The following is a 20,156-nucleotide window of genomic DNA, read 5'->3' as shown; positions in this document are numbered from 1 at the left end:
AGTGAAAGTCAAAAACCCATTTCCCTCATAGCTCATAATGCCTACATTTTGTTTTTACAACAGTATTTTCTTGGATCATTCCTGTAAGCATATTGTAATTAATGTAATGAGTCTGATGAAAATGTTAGATGTTTGTCATCCACCACAGCGAAGTATTAAAGACTTGGCTGATCCAGATAAACTATATTTCTAGAACTTTCTGTTCTTATAACGATAACTAGTATACAACATGTTTTATCCATAGTAGAAAAAAAATTGAAAAACATATATATTTTCATTTATTTGCAATCCATATCTAAACATAGAGTAAACTCATAATGGACTCCAGATAGTGTTAAGATCCCTGAGGATTCTAAACTAATGTTAGTCAGAAGCCAAATAAAGTCAGACTTTTGTGATGTTAGAATCAGCCTGACACGGAGGCAAAAGATGTGTAATGAGGTATTCTTATGTTATTAAATTGTGTTAGCATGAAAATAAGCAAGTTTGCAATTGACTTGCTTTTTTCATTTGCTGTTGTTCTACTGTAACAGTTTTAATCTTACATGGTGTTCAGCTTGTTGCCAGGGAGCTGAGCCATCAGAGCCAGGCCCAGTATGTGCAGCAGAGACATCCAAGTTAACTTATGAGATCCCAGCCACCACTCTGCAGCCCATTGATTTCTATACATGTGTTAGCAGCTTGTCTCCCTGCCCCCACTCAGCTTCTGACCTGTTATCAGTCTTGTAAACTCACAATCCCCAGCCCCTTAGCCCTCATCCTCAGCAGCTTCCTGAGCAGTTCTGCTAATCATGTTTTCACTTTCCTGAGCCATGTTATTGTTATCTCTATTTGCAAATATAGTGATATCAGTGTAGACTTAACAATTCCAGACCATTAAAGGAGGAAGCTCAGTAGTAAGATGAACCTCCTGAACCACAACCGTCACTCAAGGAGTTGTTCATGCCCCACTAAGCAACAAGGAAGTGAGGAATCTTGAAAGCTGTATGTTGACGAAAACACAACTTGAGAATACCTCTTTAGGTGAATTTAGCAGTTATTAGGTTGGTACAGTCTAGTCTAGGATGAAGCTGTTAATCACCTTTAACCTCCACAAGAAGAATTGGAATGTATCGGTGTACAGATATTGGTATCAGATAATGGGTTCGTACACAGATAGCCAAGTTGAGGTCCCTATTGTGGCTATGCAATCCAGACAGATTCAAGGTTGGCAATAAGCAGGTAGATTCTGACCTTGCAGGTAAGCAAGGTCAGAAGATTTAACTAAAGGCCCCTTTACACACTGCAACATCGCAAACGACATCGCTGTAACGTCACCGGTTTTGTGACGTAATAGCGACCTCCCCAGCGACATTGCAGTGTGTGAAACACATCAGCGACCTGGCCCCTGCTGTGAAGTTGCTGATCGCTACAAATCGTTCAGGACCATTCTTTGGTCCTTTGTTTCCCGCTGTGCAGCATGATCGCTAGAAAGTCTCAGTGTGTAAAGGGGCCTTTACAGCGACTTCGTTAGCAACTTCCCTTTCAAAAAGCTGCTTTACAACATCCCCAATGACTAGCTAGGTTGTTTTGCAGGTCCGTATCGCTGTTGCATCGTTTTACAAGTTTGCCTGTTTGACAGCTCACCAGCGACTCACCAGAGACTTTGTAGCGATCCTGGCCAGGTTGGGATCGCTGGTGGGATCGCTAGAAAGTCTCAGTGTGTAAAGGGGCCTTAAGGGTCAGTATAAGAAAGGTAATGTGAAGCAAAGTCAAGAAAGTCAGGTCCCACAGATAATGGCAACAGAAAATTAACCAGGAAACTCCTCTTCGTGGATGATGACCTAACATTGGAAACTCTCCCATCAAGGACTCAAAATAGTGACATCCCACCAGGTCTACCCTGCTCCTGGAATCACATAGTAGAGGGAAAAACGTGGTGACTCATTTCATATGGACCATCTGATTTCGGAATGGTCAATATGCCATCTGCCAAGTAACTCCTATGTGCCCACAGGACAATGTACCCTCGGATTTTGCCGCGGAAAACCTGAGGATTTATCTGGATTTCTTAGATATATCCACAGGTTTTAGCAAGTACAGACACTCCCCATGTTACCCTATGGGACATTGGGAGTGTTGTGTCCATGCTGCGGTATGTTCGGCTGCGAAATATGCTGCGGATGTCCCTGGACGTAACTGCATGTCCATTATTCCTAACAAAAACAGAGGACTGAGAGTAGAAAAGCTTCAAATCGTCAATTTATTGGTACAAAAGTCGTAAAAATAGAAAATACAAGGTCAGAAGACCATGGCAATAATAGGACACAAGAGGGGACAAGATTGAAGGAAGGGGGCAATAGGAACAGGAAATCTGCACTTCCAGACAAATCAATCTCTAATCCCCACACATAGGCCACATGTATCAAAAAGAGTAAGGAACTAGGGGTATCAAAATAGCTTATATAGTATCAACATATACAGCTTTTAATGAACATGTGAGCCATGTCAGGAGTAGTGTCAGGTAAAGCAGGCAGTAATGTTAGAACACATGCACCATGCGCTCCAAATGTGAAAGTAAAAGGAACCAAAGGTTCATTAGGATTAGAAAGATCAGACAAGAGGAAAAACACTGATGCATGTGTACATTACATGAACACCAACCTGCGGACCTGTATGAACGATGTAATGCAATTGGGCATGCAGAGAAATCCGGGGGTGACGGGGAGGGTAGACCCCCCCCATGCAGGACTCCAACGTACGTTTCACGTTCGTGATGTATTCGCTTCATCAGGGAGTCCCTGATCTTTCTAATCCTAATGAACCTTTGGTTCCTTTTACTTTAACAATTGGAGCGCATGGTGCATGTGTGGGCGGGTGCTATCGCTCGCGACATCGCTAGCAATCACTAGCGATTTCGCAGTATGTAAAGCATCCTTTAGGCTTTGTTCACACAGGGCTTTTTTGGTAAGTTTTGCTGCGTTTTTTAGCTGCAGATTTGTCTTGGGTTTTATTCAAATACATGCTAATAAAAAGCTGCTTTTACAGTCCCAGCAATCTGAAATCACACACACACACACACACACACACACACCTGCAGATTTTTTCCTGACTGTTTTGTCAAATACCTGCGTTTTTGCTGCAGATTTCAAAGAATGAGCATGTCTTTGCAGCGAAAAACTTACCAAAAAAGCCCTGTACGAACATGCCCTAAAAAACACAGAAAAAAAGCTGCAAAAAAGGCAGGAAAACTTGCATTTTGACTGCAGATTTTTACTGCTAAGCAATTAGGTATTTGCTACAGGAAAAAAAAGCTTCAAAAAGCAACATGTGAACATAGGCTAAAGCTACGTACATTGGCACAATGAGATTTTGGTGAGTCTTTGATGTTGCAGAATTTCTGCACCGTTACTACACCTATTATGTAAAATTGGGTTATTTGCCTTTTTCCATTGCATTCTTTGGTGTGTTTTTTTTTATCATGCCTTTTTATTGTGTTGTTCATGGTGCGGTTTTTGCCTTTATCTCGCTTGTCATGCTCTTAAATAAAGCTGCTTTGTTTTTTATATTCCCTTGTATTCGGCTTTGGCAAAACTTTATTGATATACTTAGGTGTGGATTGCATGTGGGTTTTCTTTTGTTTTTTTTTATGCTTTCCGCAGAGGAAAATCACTATAAATGGATGTACATTTTTTTTTACCTGCAGATTTTCTGCACCAAATGCAAGTCTGAGAGAAATCTGCACAGAAACCTCAGCGTACCCACAAGAGAAATTCACATGTTGTGGGTTTGAAACCTGCACCGCAGAACAGCTTACACTAAAGCTTACACTAAAGGCCGCTTTACACACTGCGATATCGGTAACGATATCGCCAGCGTGCGTACCCGCCCCCATCGGTTGTGCGACACTGGCAAATCTCTGCCCGTGTCACACAACATCGCCTGGACCCGTCACACGGACTTACCTTCCCTGCGACGTCGCTGTGACCGGCGAACCGCCTCCTTTCTAAGGGGGCGGTTCGTTCAGTGTCACAGCGACGTCACAGCAGCGTCACTGAACCGCCACCCAATAGAAGCAGAGGGGTGGAGAGGAGCGGGACGTAACATCCCGCCCACCTCCTTCCTTCCGCATTGTGGCCGGGACGCAGGTAAGGTGAGCTTCCTCGTTCCTGCGGTGTCACACGGAGCGATGTGTGCTGCCGCAGGAACGAGGAACAGCTTCGTTACTGCTGCAGTAACGATATTTGAGAATGGACCCCCATGTCACCGATGAGCGATTTTGCACATTTTTGCGACTATGCAAAATCGCTCATAGGTGTCACATGCAACGGCATTGCTAAAGCGACCGGATGTGCATCACAAATTCCGTGACCCCCAACGAGATCACTTGAGCGATGTCGTAGCGTGTAAAGCCCGCTTTAGTCAAAAAGAAGCATGGCTGGCAGGAGATTTCTATACATCTCACCCACTTTGCTGGAACTGTGAGATACGCAACATGAAAAGTTCATTGTGGGAACGTAGCCTTAGGGCTCATTCACATGACCGTTCCGTTTGTCCTGGTCAGTTCCTGTTTTTTTGCGGACCCACGGTCAGGACCATCTTTTCAATGTCTTTTGTGTAAGATCGGATGGCACACGGAAGAACTTCCGTATGCATCCGATCCTACAAAAAAACATATCGGATGCCATATGTCCGTTCCGTTATTATGGAACATGTCCTATTCGGTTCCGTAATAGCGGACCGTGACTCAGTATAAGCAAGTCAATGGGCCCGCAAAATCCCTGGAAGCCGCACGGAAGCACTTCCGTGTGACCTCCGTCGGGTGCCCGTGCAGTCTGTGTCCCGCTCCCTGCCAGCCCCGCGGCTGCCTGCACTGCAGTATCAGCAGCTTCTCACACTGCAGTGCAGGCAGCCTCGGGGATGACGAGTGCCGCTGTCAGGAGGTTAGATGAGATCATTACCTGCTGTGACGATCTCCTGCTCTCCTGACATCAGCGCTGTCACTGCCTTACATTGCCCGCCGCATTCTCACTTCAAGTCTCACGAGCGGCCCGAGACTGTCACTAGCTGTGACGTCATGGTCTCCCGCGATTCTTTGCTGTGAACGCTGCAGGCATAGAAGTCAGTGACAGCGCTGACGTCAGGAGAGCAGGAGATCGTCACAGCATGTAATGATCTCATCCAACCTCCAGCAGCGCTCGTCATCCCCTGAAGTGACCTGGGCTGACCTGACTGCACTACTCTCCCAGCCAATGGATAACATTCTGGTCTTCATTAACTGGTACAGTGACTATGGTATGGATCATCGTGGGACTCCCTTATTAGATTACGGCGGACCCGGATTTGATTGTTCTTTTCAATAAATTGGGTAGTGTTTTTTCAAATAAAACTATTTTGGTTGTCAATTTTTTTTTTATTACTGACTGGGTTAGTGATGTCAGGTATCTGATAGATGCATGACATCACTAACGCCAGGGCTTGATGCCAGGTGACATTACACATCTGGCATCAACCCCATATATTACCCCGTTTGCCACCGCACCAGGGCAACGGGCTGAGTTGGGGCGAAGCACCAGGATTGGCACATCTAATGGATGCGCCACTTCTGGGGCGGCTGTGGCCTGCTATTTTTAGGTTGGGGAGTGTCCAATAACAGTGGACCTCCCTAGTCTGAGAATAACAGACCACAGCTGTCCGCTTTACCTTGGTTGGTGATCCAATTTGGGGGGGACCCCGTGTTTTTTGTTTTAAATTTATTTATTTAATTTAAAATAACAGCGTGGGGTGCCCTCTGTTTTGGATTACCAGCCAAGGTGAAGCTGCCAGCTGTGGTCTGCAGCCGTCTGCTTTACCCTAGCTGGCTACAAAAGCTAGGGGGGACCCCACGTCTTTTTTTTTTTTTTTTTTTTTAATTATTTAATTTTTGGCTAAATACAAGGCTAAGCACCCTTTAGTGCCACATGAAAGTCACAAAAGGGTGCCAGCTTAGAATATGCAGGGGGGTGGGACATTATATAGGTCTTTCTCATCCATCTATCTATCTATCTTTCCATTCATTCACTCAATTCATTCATCCCTCTATCTCTCTGTCTCTATATCTATCTATCCATCTCTATATCTACTCCTCTATTTATCTTTCTTGCTGCTTCCGTTTTTTGTGGTCCGCAAAAAAAAAATGGAAGGCACACGGATGACACACGGATGCATCCATGAAAAAACTGACTGTTTTTTTGCGGACCGCAAAAACGGATCGGTCGTGTGAATGTAGCCTTAGTATGTGTAACAGCCTGTTTAAGATGCTGGCCTACCCGCATTGTTTTTGAAGCAAAAGACTCTTCAGGAAAATGCTGGCAGTGTTTTCCGTGAAGTATCTTTTCTGTCTTTTTGGAGGTCTCTTGGGGTGGCTTTGCTATCAGCATTTTTATTTTATTACATACAGTTAGGTCCAGAAATATTTGGACAGTGACACAATTTTCGCGAGTTGGGCTCTGCATGCCACCACATTGGATTTGAAATGAAATCTCGACAACAGAATTCAAGTGCAAATTGTAACGTTTAATTTGAAGGTTTGAACAAAAATATCTGATAGAAATTGTAGGAATTGTACACATTTCTTTACAAACACTCCACATTTTAGGAGGTCAAAAGTAATTGGACAAATAAACCAAACCCAAACAAAATATTTTTATTTTCAATATTTTGTTGCGAATCCTTTGGAGGCAATTACTGCCTTAAGTCTGGAACCCATGGACATCACCAAACGCTGGGTTTCCTCCTTCTTAATGCTTTGCCAGGCCTTTACAGCCGCAGCCTTCAGGTCTTGCTTGTTTGTGGGTCTTTCAGTCTTAAGTCTGGATTTGAGCAAGTGAAATGCATGCTCAATTGGGTTAAGATCTGGTAATTGACTTGGCCATTGCAGAAGGTTCCACTTTTTTGCACTCATGAACTCCTGGGTAGCTTTGGCTGTATGCTTGGGGTCATTGTCCATCTGTACTATGAAGCGCCGTCCGATCAACTTTGCGGCATTTGGCTGAATCTGGGCTGAAAGTATATCCCGGTACACTTCAGAATTCATCCGGCTACTCTTGTCTGCTGTTATGTCATCATTAAACACAAGTGACCCAGTGCCATTGAAAGCCATGCATGCCCATGCCATCACGTTGCCTCCACCATGTTTTACAGAGGATGTGGTGTGCCTTGGATCATGTGCCGTTCGCTTTCCTCTCCAAACTTTTTTCTTCCCATCATTCTGGTACAGGTTGATCTTTGTCTCATCTGTCCATAGAATACTTTTCCAGAACTGAGCTGGCTTCATGAGGTGTTTTTCAGCAAATTTAACTCTGGCCTGTCTATTTTTGGAATTGATGAATGGTTTGCATCTAGATGTGAACCCTTTGTATTTACTTTCATGGAGTCTTCTCTTTACTGTTGACTTAGAGACAGATACACCTACTTCACTGAGAGTGTTCTGGACTTCAGTTGATGTTGTGAACGGGTTCTTCTCCACCAAAGAAAGTATGCGGCGATCATCCACCACTGTTGTCATCCGTGGACGCCCAGGCCTTTTTGTGTTCCCAAGCTCACCAGTCAATTCCTTTTTTCTCAGAATGTACCCAACTGTTGATTTTGCTACTCCAAGCATGTCTGCTATCTCTCTGATGGATTTTTTTCTTTTTTTTCACCCTCAGGATGTTCTGCTTCACCTCAATTGAGAGTTCCTTAGACCGCATGTTGTCTGGTCACAGCAACAGCTTCCAAATGCAAAACCACACACCTGTAATCAACCCCAGACCTTTTAACTACTTCATTGATTAATGGTTAACGAGGGAGATGCCTTCAGAGTTAATTGCAGCCCTTACAGTCCCTTGTCCAATTACTTTTGGTCCCTTGAAAAAGAGGAGGCTATGCATTACAGAGCTATGATTCCTAAACCCTTTCTCCGATTTGGATGTGAAAACTCTCATATTGCAGCTGGGAGTGTGCACTTTCAGCCCATATTATATATATAATTGTATTTCTGAACATGTTTTTGTAAACAGCTAAAATAACAAAACTTGTGTCACTGTCCAAATATTTCTGGACCTAACTGTATGTAACATAGTGGTGGCTTCCAAGCACAAGCTGTCAGAAGATGGACTAGTCACTTTTAGCTGCTTCATGTTGTGTTGACATTGCTGTGCATATATTCATTCTCGTGGCATTTTTGTTAGGTCTTTCTCAGGGGGTTCCAGATGGAATTCCACTGAAAAAAAAAAAAGTTATGTTCAGTTACCCTAAAGGGAATATTCATTATGAGATGAATTTTTGAAAATAGAGTTGCTTTTATCTGCATCATATATTATGAGGGCCATAAAGTGAATGTTGGGGGAAAGTGGGGTGTGTGTCTAATGGTATGAACATAGGGCATGGCTGCGGGGATTGAGGGTGCTGCGGTGGAGCGGGTCATCGGGGGCACGAGCAGGCTGCAGCAGCACCTGCCGTGACCACGTGGGCCCGCTCATTACATATGCACGCCCATCCTCCCGCCCATCTCTCAGCGCTGAAGCTGGCACTGACGTGTGGGCGGGGTGATGGGTGGGGATAATTAACAGCCGGCCGTGATCACCCCCTGGCAACTACAGCCTGGAGTGATCATGCTCGGCTGTATTCACTGCCCCCCGCGCATCAGTGATGGCAGTATATAGCAAGATGGGGCTATACCAGGATGAGGGACATAAATATATACACAAGGCAGGAGGATCATTACCAGGATGGGGTACCTTAGTAGAGAATATGGGGATATTACCCCCATAATAGTGTCAGCAGCAGATCCTCGCCCCATAACAGTGTGTCATGACCACATTTTTTGCTTAAAATTTTATTTTCCTATTTTTCTTCTCTAAAACCAGGGTGCGTGTGTATATATATATATATATATATATATATATATATATATATATATATATATATATATATATATAATATTTTTACATTTATTTATTTATTTTTAATCTTTTTTTTCGGGGGGGTAGGGGAGGTGACTAGGATTTCTATGTATACCCCTGACTTTTAGCTTGACTTGCATAGGCGTAAACAGAGAGAGTCATGTACAAGTGTCACCACTTCTTCATTGGGGTATGTGTCGATTGCACAGGTGAGATTCCCAGCAGTAATGTTGAATGTTGATCTTATTTCCCAATGACAATTTTGGTTTCTGCTATCACATTTTTAGTTAACAGTGTTGAGTGGAATTCATTTGATGATAATTTGTTTCCATTCCAGGGTGTTGAAGTTATTGTCTTCCCTGAAGATGGAATCCATGGCTTTAACTACAGCAGAGCGTCCATCTATACATTCTTGGATTATCTTCCTCCTCCAAGTTTTCTACCATGGAACCCATGTCTTGAGCCAGACAGGTTTATGGATACTGAGGTTAGAGCCAAGTTGTAGCTTATATGGTTAATTACAGTATTATAGTCAGGCTTTACACAATAGCTATACTGATCTTCTCATTGTCTAGATATTTTCATTTTATGTATTTACTTAAAGGGAACCTGTCACCGGATATTCATAATACTTACCTAACGGTCAGTGCGGTGCAGACTGGTCAGATGGGCGTCTCCGTTCTCCGGGTCTCGTGCCTCCTCTTTCAGCCATCTTTGTCGTCCTTCTGAAGCCAGTGTGGATGACGCGTTCGAGTAGGGCAGATCAAAGTATTGTAGTGCACCTGTGCGGGACCTCAATGTCGGCTTGTCTTTATGATGTAGAACGCATCATACACACACGTCATACAACGCGGGTAGCGTTGCAAGACTGAAGCTTCTTCTTACAAAGAAAAGCATCTAACCCTACATCAAGTTTGCCAAACACATGTGGGGAAAATATGTTATTGTATAATGAGATCAAGGTTGACCTTTTTGGTCATAATTCAAAAAGGTATGTTTGGCATAACTCCAACACTGCACATGATCAAAAGAAGACCATAACTATAGTGAAGCATGGTGGAACAGCATTATGTTTTAGGGTTGTTTTTGGCCAGCTGGAACTGGAACTTTAATCAAGGTGGGGGAATTATGAACAATTCCAAATATCAATCAATTTTGCATCAGGCTTTTACTAAAACACATGCATGTCAACTACCCAAAACATACCCCAAATCAACAAAAGAATGGCTTGTCCAAAAAGGAATGGCCCAGCCAGAACCCAGACCTGAGTCCATCAGAAAATCTGTGGGCTAGATTTTCTTCGTATAACCCATGGAAAGTTGTCTCTGATGGCCTGTATATTTCCTGGTATGTAACATTGAAGATAAAAGGCTGAAATTGTACAGTTTATAAATCTTGAAGCTTTGATTGAGGAGAACATGCTTTTTTAATATAATTACTAACATCAAAGGGAATAAAGACTTTAGAGGCACAGTATGTTAAATTGGATGCCGCACTTATGTTCTTGGTTTTGTTTTTCTAAGTACAGATAAAAGAAAGTAACATGTCACTGACAAATGTTACAACCATCAAGTGGTTCTTCAGCGTTTCCTCCAAGTGTCAGAATGATATGTTACTTTATTGCTATAGTGTTACATGATAACTAAGGGAAAATTTAAAAATTGTGTAATGTTTTATAGTGTGTTACATTATATCTTTGTAATATTTAGCATATAGTTGAAGATTTTCTTTTCTGGCATATTTACCTACAAGCTTCCAATGTTTTGGGGGCTTTTTAACTGATAACTTCAAGATCTTTTGCTATTCCATTTAAAGGGAATCTGTCACCAGGTTTTTGCTATTTATTCTGACAGCTGGATAATATAAGACACAAGAGCCTGATTACAGGGATGTCACTTAGGGTGATGTCACACACAGCGACGACGACAACGATGTCGCTGCTACGTCACCATTTTCTGTGACGTTGCAGCGACATCCCGTCGCTGTCGCTGTGTGTGACATCCAGCAACGACCTGGCCCCTGCTGTGAGGTCGCCGGTCGTTGCTGAATGTCCAGCTTCATTTTTTTGGTCGTCGCTCTCCCGCTGTGACGCACACATCGCTGTGTGTGATAGCGAGAGAGCGACGAAATGAAGCGAGCAGGAGCCGGCGTCTGGCAGCTGCGGTAAGCTGTAACCAGGGTAAACATCGGGTAACCAAGGGAAGACCTTTCCCTGGTTACCCGATATTTACCTTCGTTACCAGCGTCCGCCGCTCTCGCTGCCAGTGCCGGCTCCCTGCTCTCTGCACACGTAGCTGCAGTACACATCGGGTAATTAACCCGATGTGTACTGTAGCTAGGAGTGCAGGGAGCCAGCGCTAAGCAGTGTGCGCGGCTCCCTGCTCTCTGCACATGTAGCTGCAGTACACATCGGGTAATTAACCCGATGTGTACTGTAGCTAGGAGTGCAGGGAGTCAGCGCTAAGCGCGGCTCCCTGCTCTCTGCACATGTAGCACAGCGACGCGTGTCGTTATGATCGCTGCTGCGTCTGCTGTGTTTGACAGCTAAGCAGCGATGATAACAGCGACTTACAAGGTCGCTGTTGCGTCACAGAAAATGGTGACGTAACAGCGACGTCGCTGTCGCTATCGCTATGTGTGTACCCAGCTTTATTAGGCTGTGTGTTGTAAAGTCAATACAATCAGTATTTTATCAGCAGGAGACCATCATTGCAGGACTACACCTCCAACAAGTCAGGCTAATCTGTGTAATCCCGGCCCCACCACTGATTAGCATCTTGCTGACAATGTACTCTGTACAGAGGAAGCTGACAGTCAGGGGTGTGGGCAGGGTTACAAAGAGATTACCTCTTAGGGTGGTTTCACACATCAGTTTTTTGCCATCAGGCGCAATCCGGCAAAAACATGAAAAAACGCATCTGGTGTCTGTTGCCGCCGGATGCGTTTTTTCCCCCATAGGCTTCTATTAGCGTCAGATTGCGCCGGATGGCCTTGCATTCCATCCAGCTTTTGCCGGCAAAATTTGCTTGTCCGGCGGCCGGATGGAACATTGAAGTGAACGTTTTTTGTCTCCGGCGACAAAACAAATTGCACCGGATCCAGCGCCGTATGGCGTTTTTTATAATGGAAGCCTATGGACGCCGGATCCAGCGTCAGTCATCATGTGCTGGAATCCGGCGCCGGTTTCCGTTTTTTTAAACTGAGCATGCTCAGTATCAAAACGGATCCGTCAAAAAACGGAAGAAACAGATGGAAAAAACTGATGCAACGGATTCGTTTTTTCGACGGATCTGTCGCATCAGTTTTTTCGCCTTATTATGCCTGATGACAAAAAACTGATGTGTGAAACCAACCTTAGCTCTGCTATATCTACAGTACATCAGACAAACAAGAATTCTATCAAAACTTCAGCAAACAGTCTGATAAGTGACACATCACTGGAATCGGGCTTTCTTGATTTATATTATGCTGCTCTCAGATTACATAGAAAAAACCTGCTGACAGATTCCCTTTAACATATGACCCCTTGTACCATTTGTGATTAAATAGTGAAATATAGAATGAGTAATATAAAGAAAAAAATAAAAAGAATACAACCTTGGATTACTTTGGTTTGTATCCACATCGTATAATGGTTCTCTCATTTATGGAAGAAGTGGCTGGCAGGTGTGGACATCTCCTTCCCATTCCCCTTGTTCACCCCAGAAAAATAAATAAGCTTATTCCCCCCCCCCCCCCCCTTCGGTGCAGCCGTGGTTCCAGCGTTGTTGGAAACCGCATTTCCGGCGCCCATATGACATTATCACACGTGAGCCCCATGTACTGGCTTCCTTCACCCAGCCTTCGAACATTTGAATAGGAAGTCAGCGCAGTGCTCACTCACTTGCTGCTCAAAAGTCCAAAAGCAGGGAGACAGATGCCGGGTGCTAGTTAGTTGTGGGGACCGTGTGTCATAATGTCAAGTGGGCCCTGGGAAAGCGACTTCATACATCATTGAAACCGTAGCAGCACAGGAAGTGAGTGTAGGCTTAGGTTTTTTTTTACGGGGCCAAACAAGGTAATTGAGTAGGGTTGTCCAAGTAGTGGTCAACTCCTTTTGAGGATCCTACATGTCTTATTTCGCGCTGGCAATACTTTTTTGTTCTTCCACAGATAAGCCAGCTCCCGACATGTTTTAACGTGTAGTGGCCACTCTCTCCTAGAGAACACAGGAGTGTAAAGCTGATATCACGCCTCTGTGTATGGGAGAGCCAACCGTGATCACCGCTAGCCATCTAATGGCTATAGCAAGCTTTAGAGTGCTGACATAAAAAGTCCAGAGCTGCACAATGCCACTACATAGAATTATATTATTATTTTCCCCATTTAACAATCTGAAAAGTAAATCTTCCTCTTATATTCTTAACAGAATCACACATTATCCTTGTAATGCATGAAAAAAAGGTTGTCTCATTAAGAGAGACACGTTCCATATATCTTAATGGGCATTAAAAGAAAAACATGACAATAGCAAACTTTGTAATATATCTTATGAGAGAAAGCTGATTTTTTTTTTCCACCAGTACTGATAGATTTTCCTATAAATTGAGAATTTTGAAAGTAAATTGTGTTCATTGAAGGCCGAGTGTTATAGTAGTGAGATAGCAGATGTCCGGTACTACTGATAAGATTCTGTGTAGAAGGTAAGGTGGAAACGAAGGAAGGAGCTCTGGCTGTAACTCCTCCTCCTCTTCTGTCCCTTCTACATAGAATTTTATCAGTAGTACCTGTAATCTCTTTTCACTGAACAGTTTTTCCCATAAACTGAGAATTTTGAGAATAAATGATCAGTCCTATGGGAGAAAGAAGCAGATCTCTGTGATAAGATTTTTTACAGTTTCTTATTGTTATGTGTACTATTGATTTAGGAAATTAAAATCAAGGTTACAATTTAAGTTTCTACCAATCTGTATTATATAAGGCTGCTAGTAACATTGAAAATGGCATCAATAGATCTTCTGTATTATCCACAGGTGCTCCAGAGGCTCAGCTGTATGGCATCCAAAAGTGGAATGTTTTTGGTTGCAAATCTAGGAACTAAGAGGCCTTGTGACTTCTCGGACCCTCAGTGCCCACCGGATGGAAGATACCAGTTTAACACAGATGTTGTATTTAATGACAAGGGTGCACTAGTTGCCAGTTATTTCAAACAAAATCTATATTTTGAATTCAGTTTTGACACCCCTCCGGAGGTGCAATATGGGGTTTTTGATACACGTTTTGGCAGGTTTGGACTCTTTACTTGCTTTGATATCTTGTTCCATGAGCCAGTTGTGAGTCTTATTGAAAAGCATAAGGTGAAGCATCTCCTGTATCCCACGGCTTGGATGAATCAGTTGCCTCTACTTTCCTCTGTTCAGATTCAGAGAGCCTTTGCTACCAGATTCAATGTGAACATCTTAGCTGCAAACATCCACCACACAACACTGGGAATGACTGGAAGTGGTATATTCAGTCCTTCACGCTCCTCCTACCACTATGATATGGACACTGAACAAGGTCACCTCATTGTAGCCAAGGTTCCAGTGAATCCATCAGAAGAAGTGACCACAACACATAATGAAGAAGTTTCACTTGAGTACGGCAACTCCTTTGTAGATAGTGCCTTCCTTCATAGCACATTGAACTGTGACAAGATGGACAAGACTGAACAATGTATGGAATCAAGAGGACACCAGCAAGACACGTCATTTAATGCCAAGATGATGTACGACAACTTCACTTTTATTCCTCTAAAAGATAATAATGGCAGAGTACATGTATGTGCTGGTACTCTGTGCTGTTTTCTTACATACAGGAAACACAATGTAACCGATGAGCTTTACGCTCTTGGGGTATTTGATGGGCTTCACACAGTACATGGCACGTATTCCCTTCAGATTTGTGCACTAGTGAAATGTGGCGGCCTGCATATAGAAACTTGTGGTGAGGAGGTGACAGATGCAAGCAACACCATGACCTTCCAGTTATGGGGCAGGTTTAGTACCAAATATGTATTTCCCATGATAGTGACCTCAGGAGTCACTCTACAAATACCCGACCACTGGGGCTGGAAGGAACACAACTGTTACATAAATAAAACAGAATTGGAACTGGGGTTAGTGACAGCCGCACTGTATGGGAGGTACTACGAAAGGGACAATAATTCAAGGTAACAGCTGGTTTAAAGTTTCACATTCTATAGATAATTGATATACTTTTGGACTGAACCTGCTCTATAAGATCAATATCAACAGTATTGCCAGTTTTGCCCCTTTTGGGTGGTTGGATCAGGGAATTCAGAACAGGTGTATAGATCTAGGCAAGAGGTTGAATTACTTAGACACGGCAACAAAGCAGGTAAGCTTCTGGCGAGATTGGCAAAGGGACGTTTACAAGTATCTCCCATAGTCCGAATAAAAGATGGACAAGGAAAGGTAACCTCTGACCCCCAAAAGATAAATTCCACTCTACAAAACTTTTATAAAGATCTATACAAACCTCACACACCAACATACCAGAGGGCAGATCCAGGAAGAATGGCAGAAGATCCCCAAATCCAGTTGAAAAACGTGTTGCATCATTCCCAAGAAGACTCATGGCTGTACTAGCTCAAAAGGGTGCTTCTACTAAACACTGAGCAAAGGGTCTGAATACTTATGACCATGTGATATTTCAGTTTTTCTTGTTTAATACATTTGCAAAAATTTCTACATTTCTGTTTTTTTCTGTCAAGATGGGGTGCAGAGTGTACATTATTGAGAAAAAAATGAACTTTTTTAAATTTACCAAATGGCTGCAATGAAATAAAGAGTGAAAAATGTAAAGGGGTCTGAATACTTTACGTACCCACTGTGTATAGAGGAATCAGATCTGTTTGACAGAGTCGAAGTTGGCAAGGGTAGGGTTAAGATTGCTCTTTTTGCGGATGACGTCATACTTTTTCTGTCAAGACCACTGGAACAGCTTTGACTTTATTCAGAAATTCTGGGAATATTCAAGCTACAGGATTAACATTAACAAAAGCAATCTTCTAGGATTGGGAGACAAAGTACCTCTTGAGCAATGGGGGAAGCTGGGTTTGGAAATATGTGTCTCTAAGTCATACATAACGTATTTGGGGATGGAGATAGGGAGGAGAACGGACCAACTCTATTCACTTAACTACACTCCTCTGGTAAGTGGAAAATTGGGGGAACTACAACAGTGGCATCACTTAAGAGGGTCTCTTCTGGGTGAATGTCACCTGCTCAAGATGGTTGGGGTTTCTAGACTCCTATATCCCTTGCAAACCCGGCACCTGATTTTGAAACATGAATAGACTGGGGAGGGCCTTTGCACATTTTATTTGGACAGGTAAAAGACCCAGAATTGTACTAGAAAAACTGATGTTATTGAGAAGTGAAAGCGGGATAAATTTTCCAAATATACGGGCTTATAACATTGCCTCTTTATTTAGACATGTAGTGGACTGGATACGCGACTCTAGTTGCTACTCAAACACACATCTAGAACGACAGCCACCCCTTGGGATCTAATCGCTCTTGTCCGGAATAAACAAGCCAAACTGCCACAGATAGTAAAATCCTCCTTTTTACTAAGGGACACTATAATATGTTGTAAAATAGTGAGGGAAAACCTGTCAGCTTCCCTTTCTGGTTTCCAAATATATGCCAATATTTGGTCACCCCGATTTCCCCCAAGGGGCTGAAATTAAGAGGGTCATTGACCGGAGCAGTGATCAATTTCGGATAGCAGAGTTCATTATGTGCCAGGAGGAAAAGCGGTGGATGTCTCCACAAGAAATTATGGACACATTTAAGATAAATAGTGGGCATTTCATGCAGGTCCTGCAGCTTTGTATTTTGTCGGTACAGACTCAGGCGGCTGGAGGAGGAATCGGTCTCTCATGCCTTGGATGACGGTGTAGGCCCACGCACCCAAATAGTGACTATTACCTCAATATACAGTACCACAGGGCACACATTTTTTAAATTAAAACAGAGCAAGATGTTTGGAACGTGGGAGAGGTGGACTGGAAACGAAGAGATGACTGGGACAAAATATTACAAGGGTGGGAATGAGTGAAAGAATCCATCGGAGAGATGGAGAGTGACTTGATTTGGACTCGTGCACACTGCATCCTGCCTTCCCATTGCTGCCCTGGTCTTGCAGCGTGTCCTAGGTGTGGGGTGCCCTTTGCGGGTCTTTGGCACGGGGTGTGGGAATGCACAGACGTAGTGATGTATTGGAAGTGAGTGAGGGACCAGATTCAAGTGTATGGGGGAGCAAAGCTTCCGCAGATGCCATGGACTCTTTCACCGGTTGTGCCCCCTGGATATGAGTCTCAAGGTGTGTTAGACAAAGTAAAGATTCCTAGAAACATTCCCACATTTTTAGAGTAAAATAAATCAATAGCGCAATCTAGGAGCACCCGATGTATTTGTGTTAGATTAGTGTAGTTAGAAGCTGCTCACCTGCTTTAGTTGTGCGCCCTCGCACAACCTCGGTGATGAGCGTGTAATTCCTCTGGTTTTGAGGGGCTGTGGTGACTGGTGTTATCCGATCCTTTTGGCTGGATGGTGCTGGAGGCTTACCGCTGATGGCTCCTGGTCCTCTTGTTATCACTTCACAACGCGTTTCAGCAAGATCCCCTTGCTTTCCTCAGGTGTAACAAGAGCTAATACACATGAAATTTATAGGTGAACAACCCCCATTTTATTATGTTTAGAGATTTTACTAAGAAATGTATTACAAATTTATCCGACTTCCTCTTTAAAAATAATTTTAAAAATAATTTAAAAATAATCTTTCTAAAACAAATTATTCAAAAAAATCCTTTTTAACAATTATGGGTTTAATTATCTGTATGTATGTCACACCCATAAGCCCCACTCAAGGGGTTGTTCACCTATAAATTTCATGTGTATTAGCTCTTGTTACACCTGAGGAAAGCAAGGGGATCTTGCTGAAACGCGTTGTGAAGTGATAACAAGAGCTTTATCCTTTTAACAATAAAGCCTAATCTTCAAAAGAACATTTAGAATCTGATCCATAATTAGCGCTCAAAGACCGGTTTCATCACCATTATCTACATTGCCCACATTTTTAGAGTGGCTCTGTTTAGTGAGTGGCTGAAACCAAACACTCCATCAATGGGAGTGATAATATCTCAAATGAACCATTTATTGGGATTAGAACCGTTGGAAGTGGAAAGGAGTAAAAAATCAGTAGGCAAAATTATTCTGCTGTGGAAAAAGTTAATTGGATTTCATTATAGTCCTCAGGAAATCCTGAAAATAATTAGAGCTTTCCACCATACAGAAAAGTGTTGCCTGGAAGACCTGAAAGGGACATTGGGGGTCTTAGACACGTCATAAGACACTTCGTGTGTATCATATGGTAGTCGATACCATAGCAGGCAGTAGATGCCCTTAGTTGTAGTGACCTTTTGCTTATATGTGTTGCCCTCGGTGCTGCTGTTCACCAGAGCTGGTGGGGGTTGGTACAAGAAATAATCCATCTCAGACACCTGAGGGTTTTTATTTAATTACTGTACTGTTACTTTAATACAAACATCTATCCTACCGCGTCCAAATTAATTCAAGCAGCCTTCAATGTAGGTGAAACACAGGAGTTGTCAAGAGGCTTTTTTATTGCTGCTATTGACTGCTGTGAAGAAGGCTTCTGCAGTTTATGCAATTCAAGTTCCAGACTGGTGGCAGAAAGGGCTGAACATGAGCATTCTGGGAGTGAGGATGAGCTGCTCCCCTGTCTCTTTTCACCTTGAATCACCTACCTTACACATGATGCAGAAAACTTGGAGGTCCCTTGTTTGAAAAGCAAATCTTATACAAATGCTATTAATGCAACCTGGGCTTCCATAACACCTCAGCAGTGTCACAGGCTGATCGCCTCCATGCCACGCCGCATTGGTGCAGTAGTTCATGCAAAAGGAGCCCCGACCAAGTATTGAGGCATTTACTGTACAGACTTTTCAGGAGGCGCCAACATTTCTGAGTTTAAAATAATTTTTTCAGTTGGTCTTATATAATATTCTAATTTTCTGAAACAATGACTTTTGGGTTTTCATTGTCTGTAAGCCAAAATCATCATCATTAACAGAAATAAACACTTGAAATATATCCCTCTGTGTGTAATAACTCTATATAATATATGCGTTTCCCTTTTTGTATTGAATTACTGAAATAAATTAACTTTTTGATATTCTCATATTTATTGAGATGCACTTGTATGTGCGCATGCACTGAGCAAACATTGCAAAAGTTTTCTTACAAAACAAAGTTCCCAAAAAAAGTGCAAAACTTACTAATATACTTGTATTTAGAAAGGTGGAAACCACTTTAGGATATGGGCACATAGAGTTTCGAGGTGGTTAAGGCCGGTTTCACACATCCGGCTTTTCGCCGGTTTGCCGGATCCGGCGCTCTCCCATACAGTGACTACAGTACAGTGACAGCGCAACAAGCGCCGGTCACATGCTGTCATGTGACCGGCGCATGTGACCCGGAAGTTACAGCGCTGTCACTGTACTGTATTGTCTGTATGGGAGAGCGCCGGATCCGGCAAACTGGCGAAAAGCCGGATTTGTGAAACCGGCCTAAAAATGATGATCTTTCTAGTGGGAAACGCTCCTTTGAGAGAATTTGGTGGAGTTTCCCACTTAATCCTGAATTGGTTTTGAAGCTTTTTTCAAATGTATTTGCAGAGGTTTCTTTTTTTTTATGACTTTTTTTTTAAGCCTTTTAAAAGTGCCTTGTTTGGAATTTTTTCAATGAAGTGAGCTGCACTTTCTTTATATTCACCTGACGTTTTTCAAAACCTATAGCTTTTACAATATAAATGAATAGGAAGAGTTTTTCCCAAATTTGCGCCATACTGTATATATACATTGTTACATGCGTTGTAGCCAGACAAATTGTAAAATATTGTCTAACACTAACTACTATACTATTTTACCATATGAATATAGAGGAATGCAATATCTATTAATATTCCAAATAAAGAAAGATTGGCAACCCGGGAACTCTGTGAATAGCTAATTTATAAAATCTATATTTATTTTATAGGTGATTGCCTCATGATTTACCAGTTGAGTAACCTTCCACCCCTTTTGGAAAGGAGCTATTCCACAAGTATGGACATGTCCATAACGAAAGTTTCCCATTCTGTTACCTAAACATCTCCCAGGTTGCAGTTTTAGGCTATGTGCGC

General features: G+C 42.7%; 1 protein-coding gene across 1 annotated transcript in view; it reads left to right on the top strand.

The window, feature by feature from the left end:
- The window catches only part of BTD (biotinidase), a 93,827-nt gene extending 76,266 nt beyond the window's left edge, over positions 1 to 17,561 (top strand). The window contains exons 3-4 of the mRNA XM_075315313.1: positions 9,241 to 9,390; positions 13,916 to 17,561. Of these exons, the coding sequence (XP_075171428.1) occupies positions 9,241 to 9,390; positions 13,916 to 15,097 (1,332 nt within the window). The 3' untranslated portion in view covers positions 15,098 to 17,561. The remainder of the gene's footprint in view (positions 1 to 9,240; positions 9,391 to 13,915) is intronic.
- Positions 17,562 to 20,156: the final 2,595 nt, after the last annotated feature.

This window comes from Anomaloglossus baeobatrachus, chromosome 6, assembly GCF_048569485.1.
Source record: "Anomaloglossus baeobatrachus isolate aAnoBae1 chromosome 6, aAnoBae1.hap1, whole genome shotgun sequence".
NCBI classification, from domain to species: Eukaryota; Metazoa; Chordata; class Amphibia; order Anura; family Aromobatidae; genus Anomaloglossus; species Anomaloglossus baeobatrachus.
This window is presented reverse-complemented; position numbering and strand designations above follow the sequence as displayed.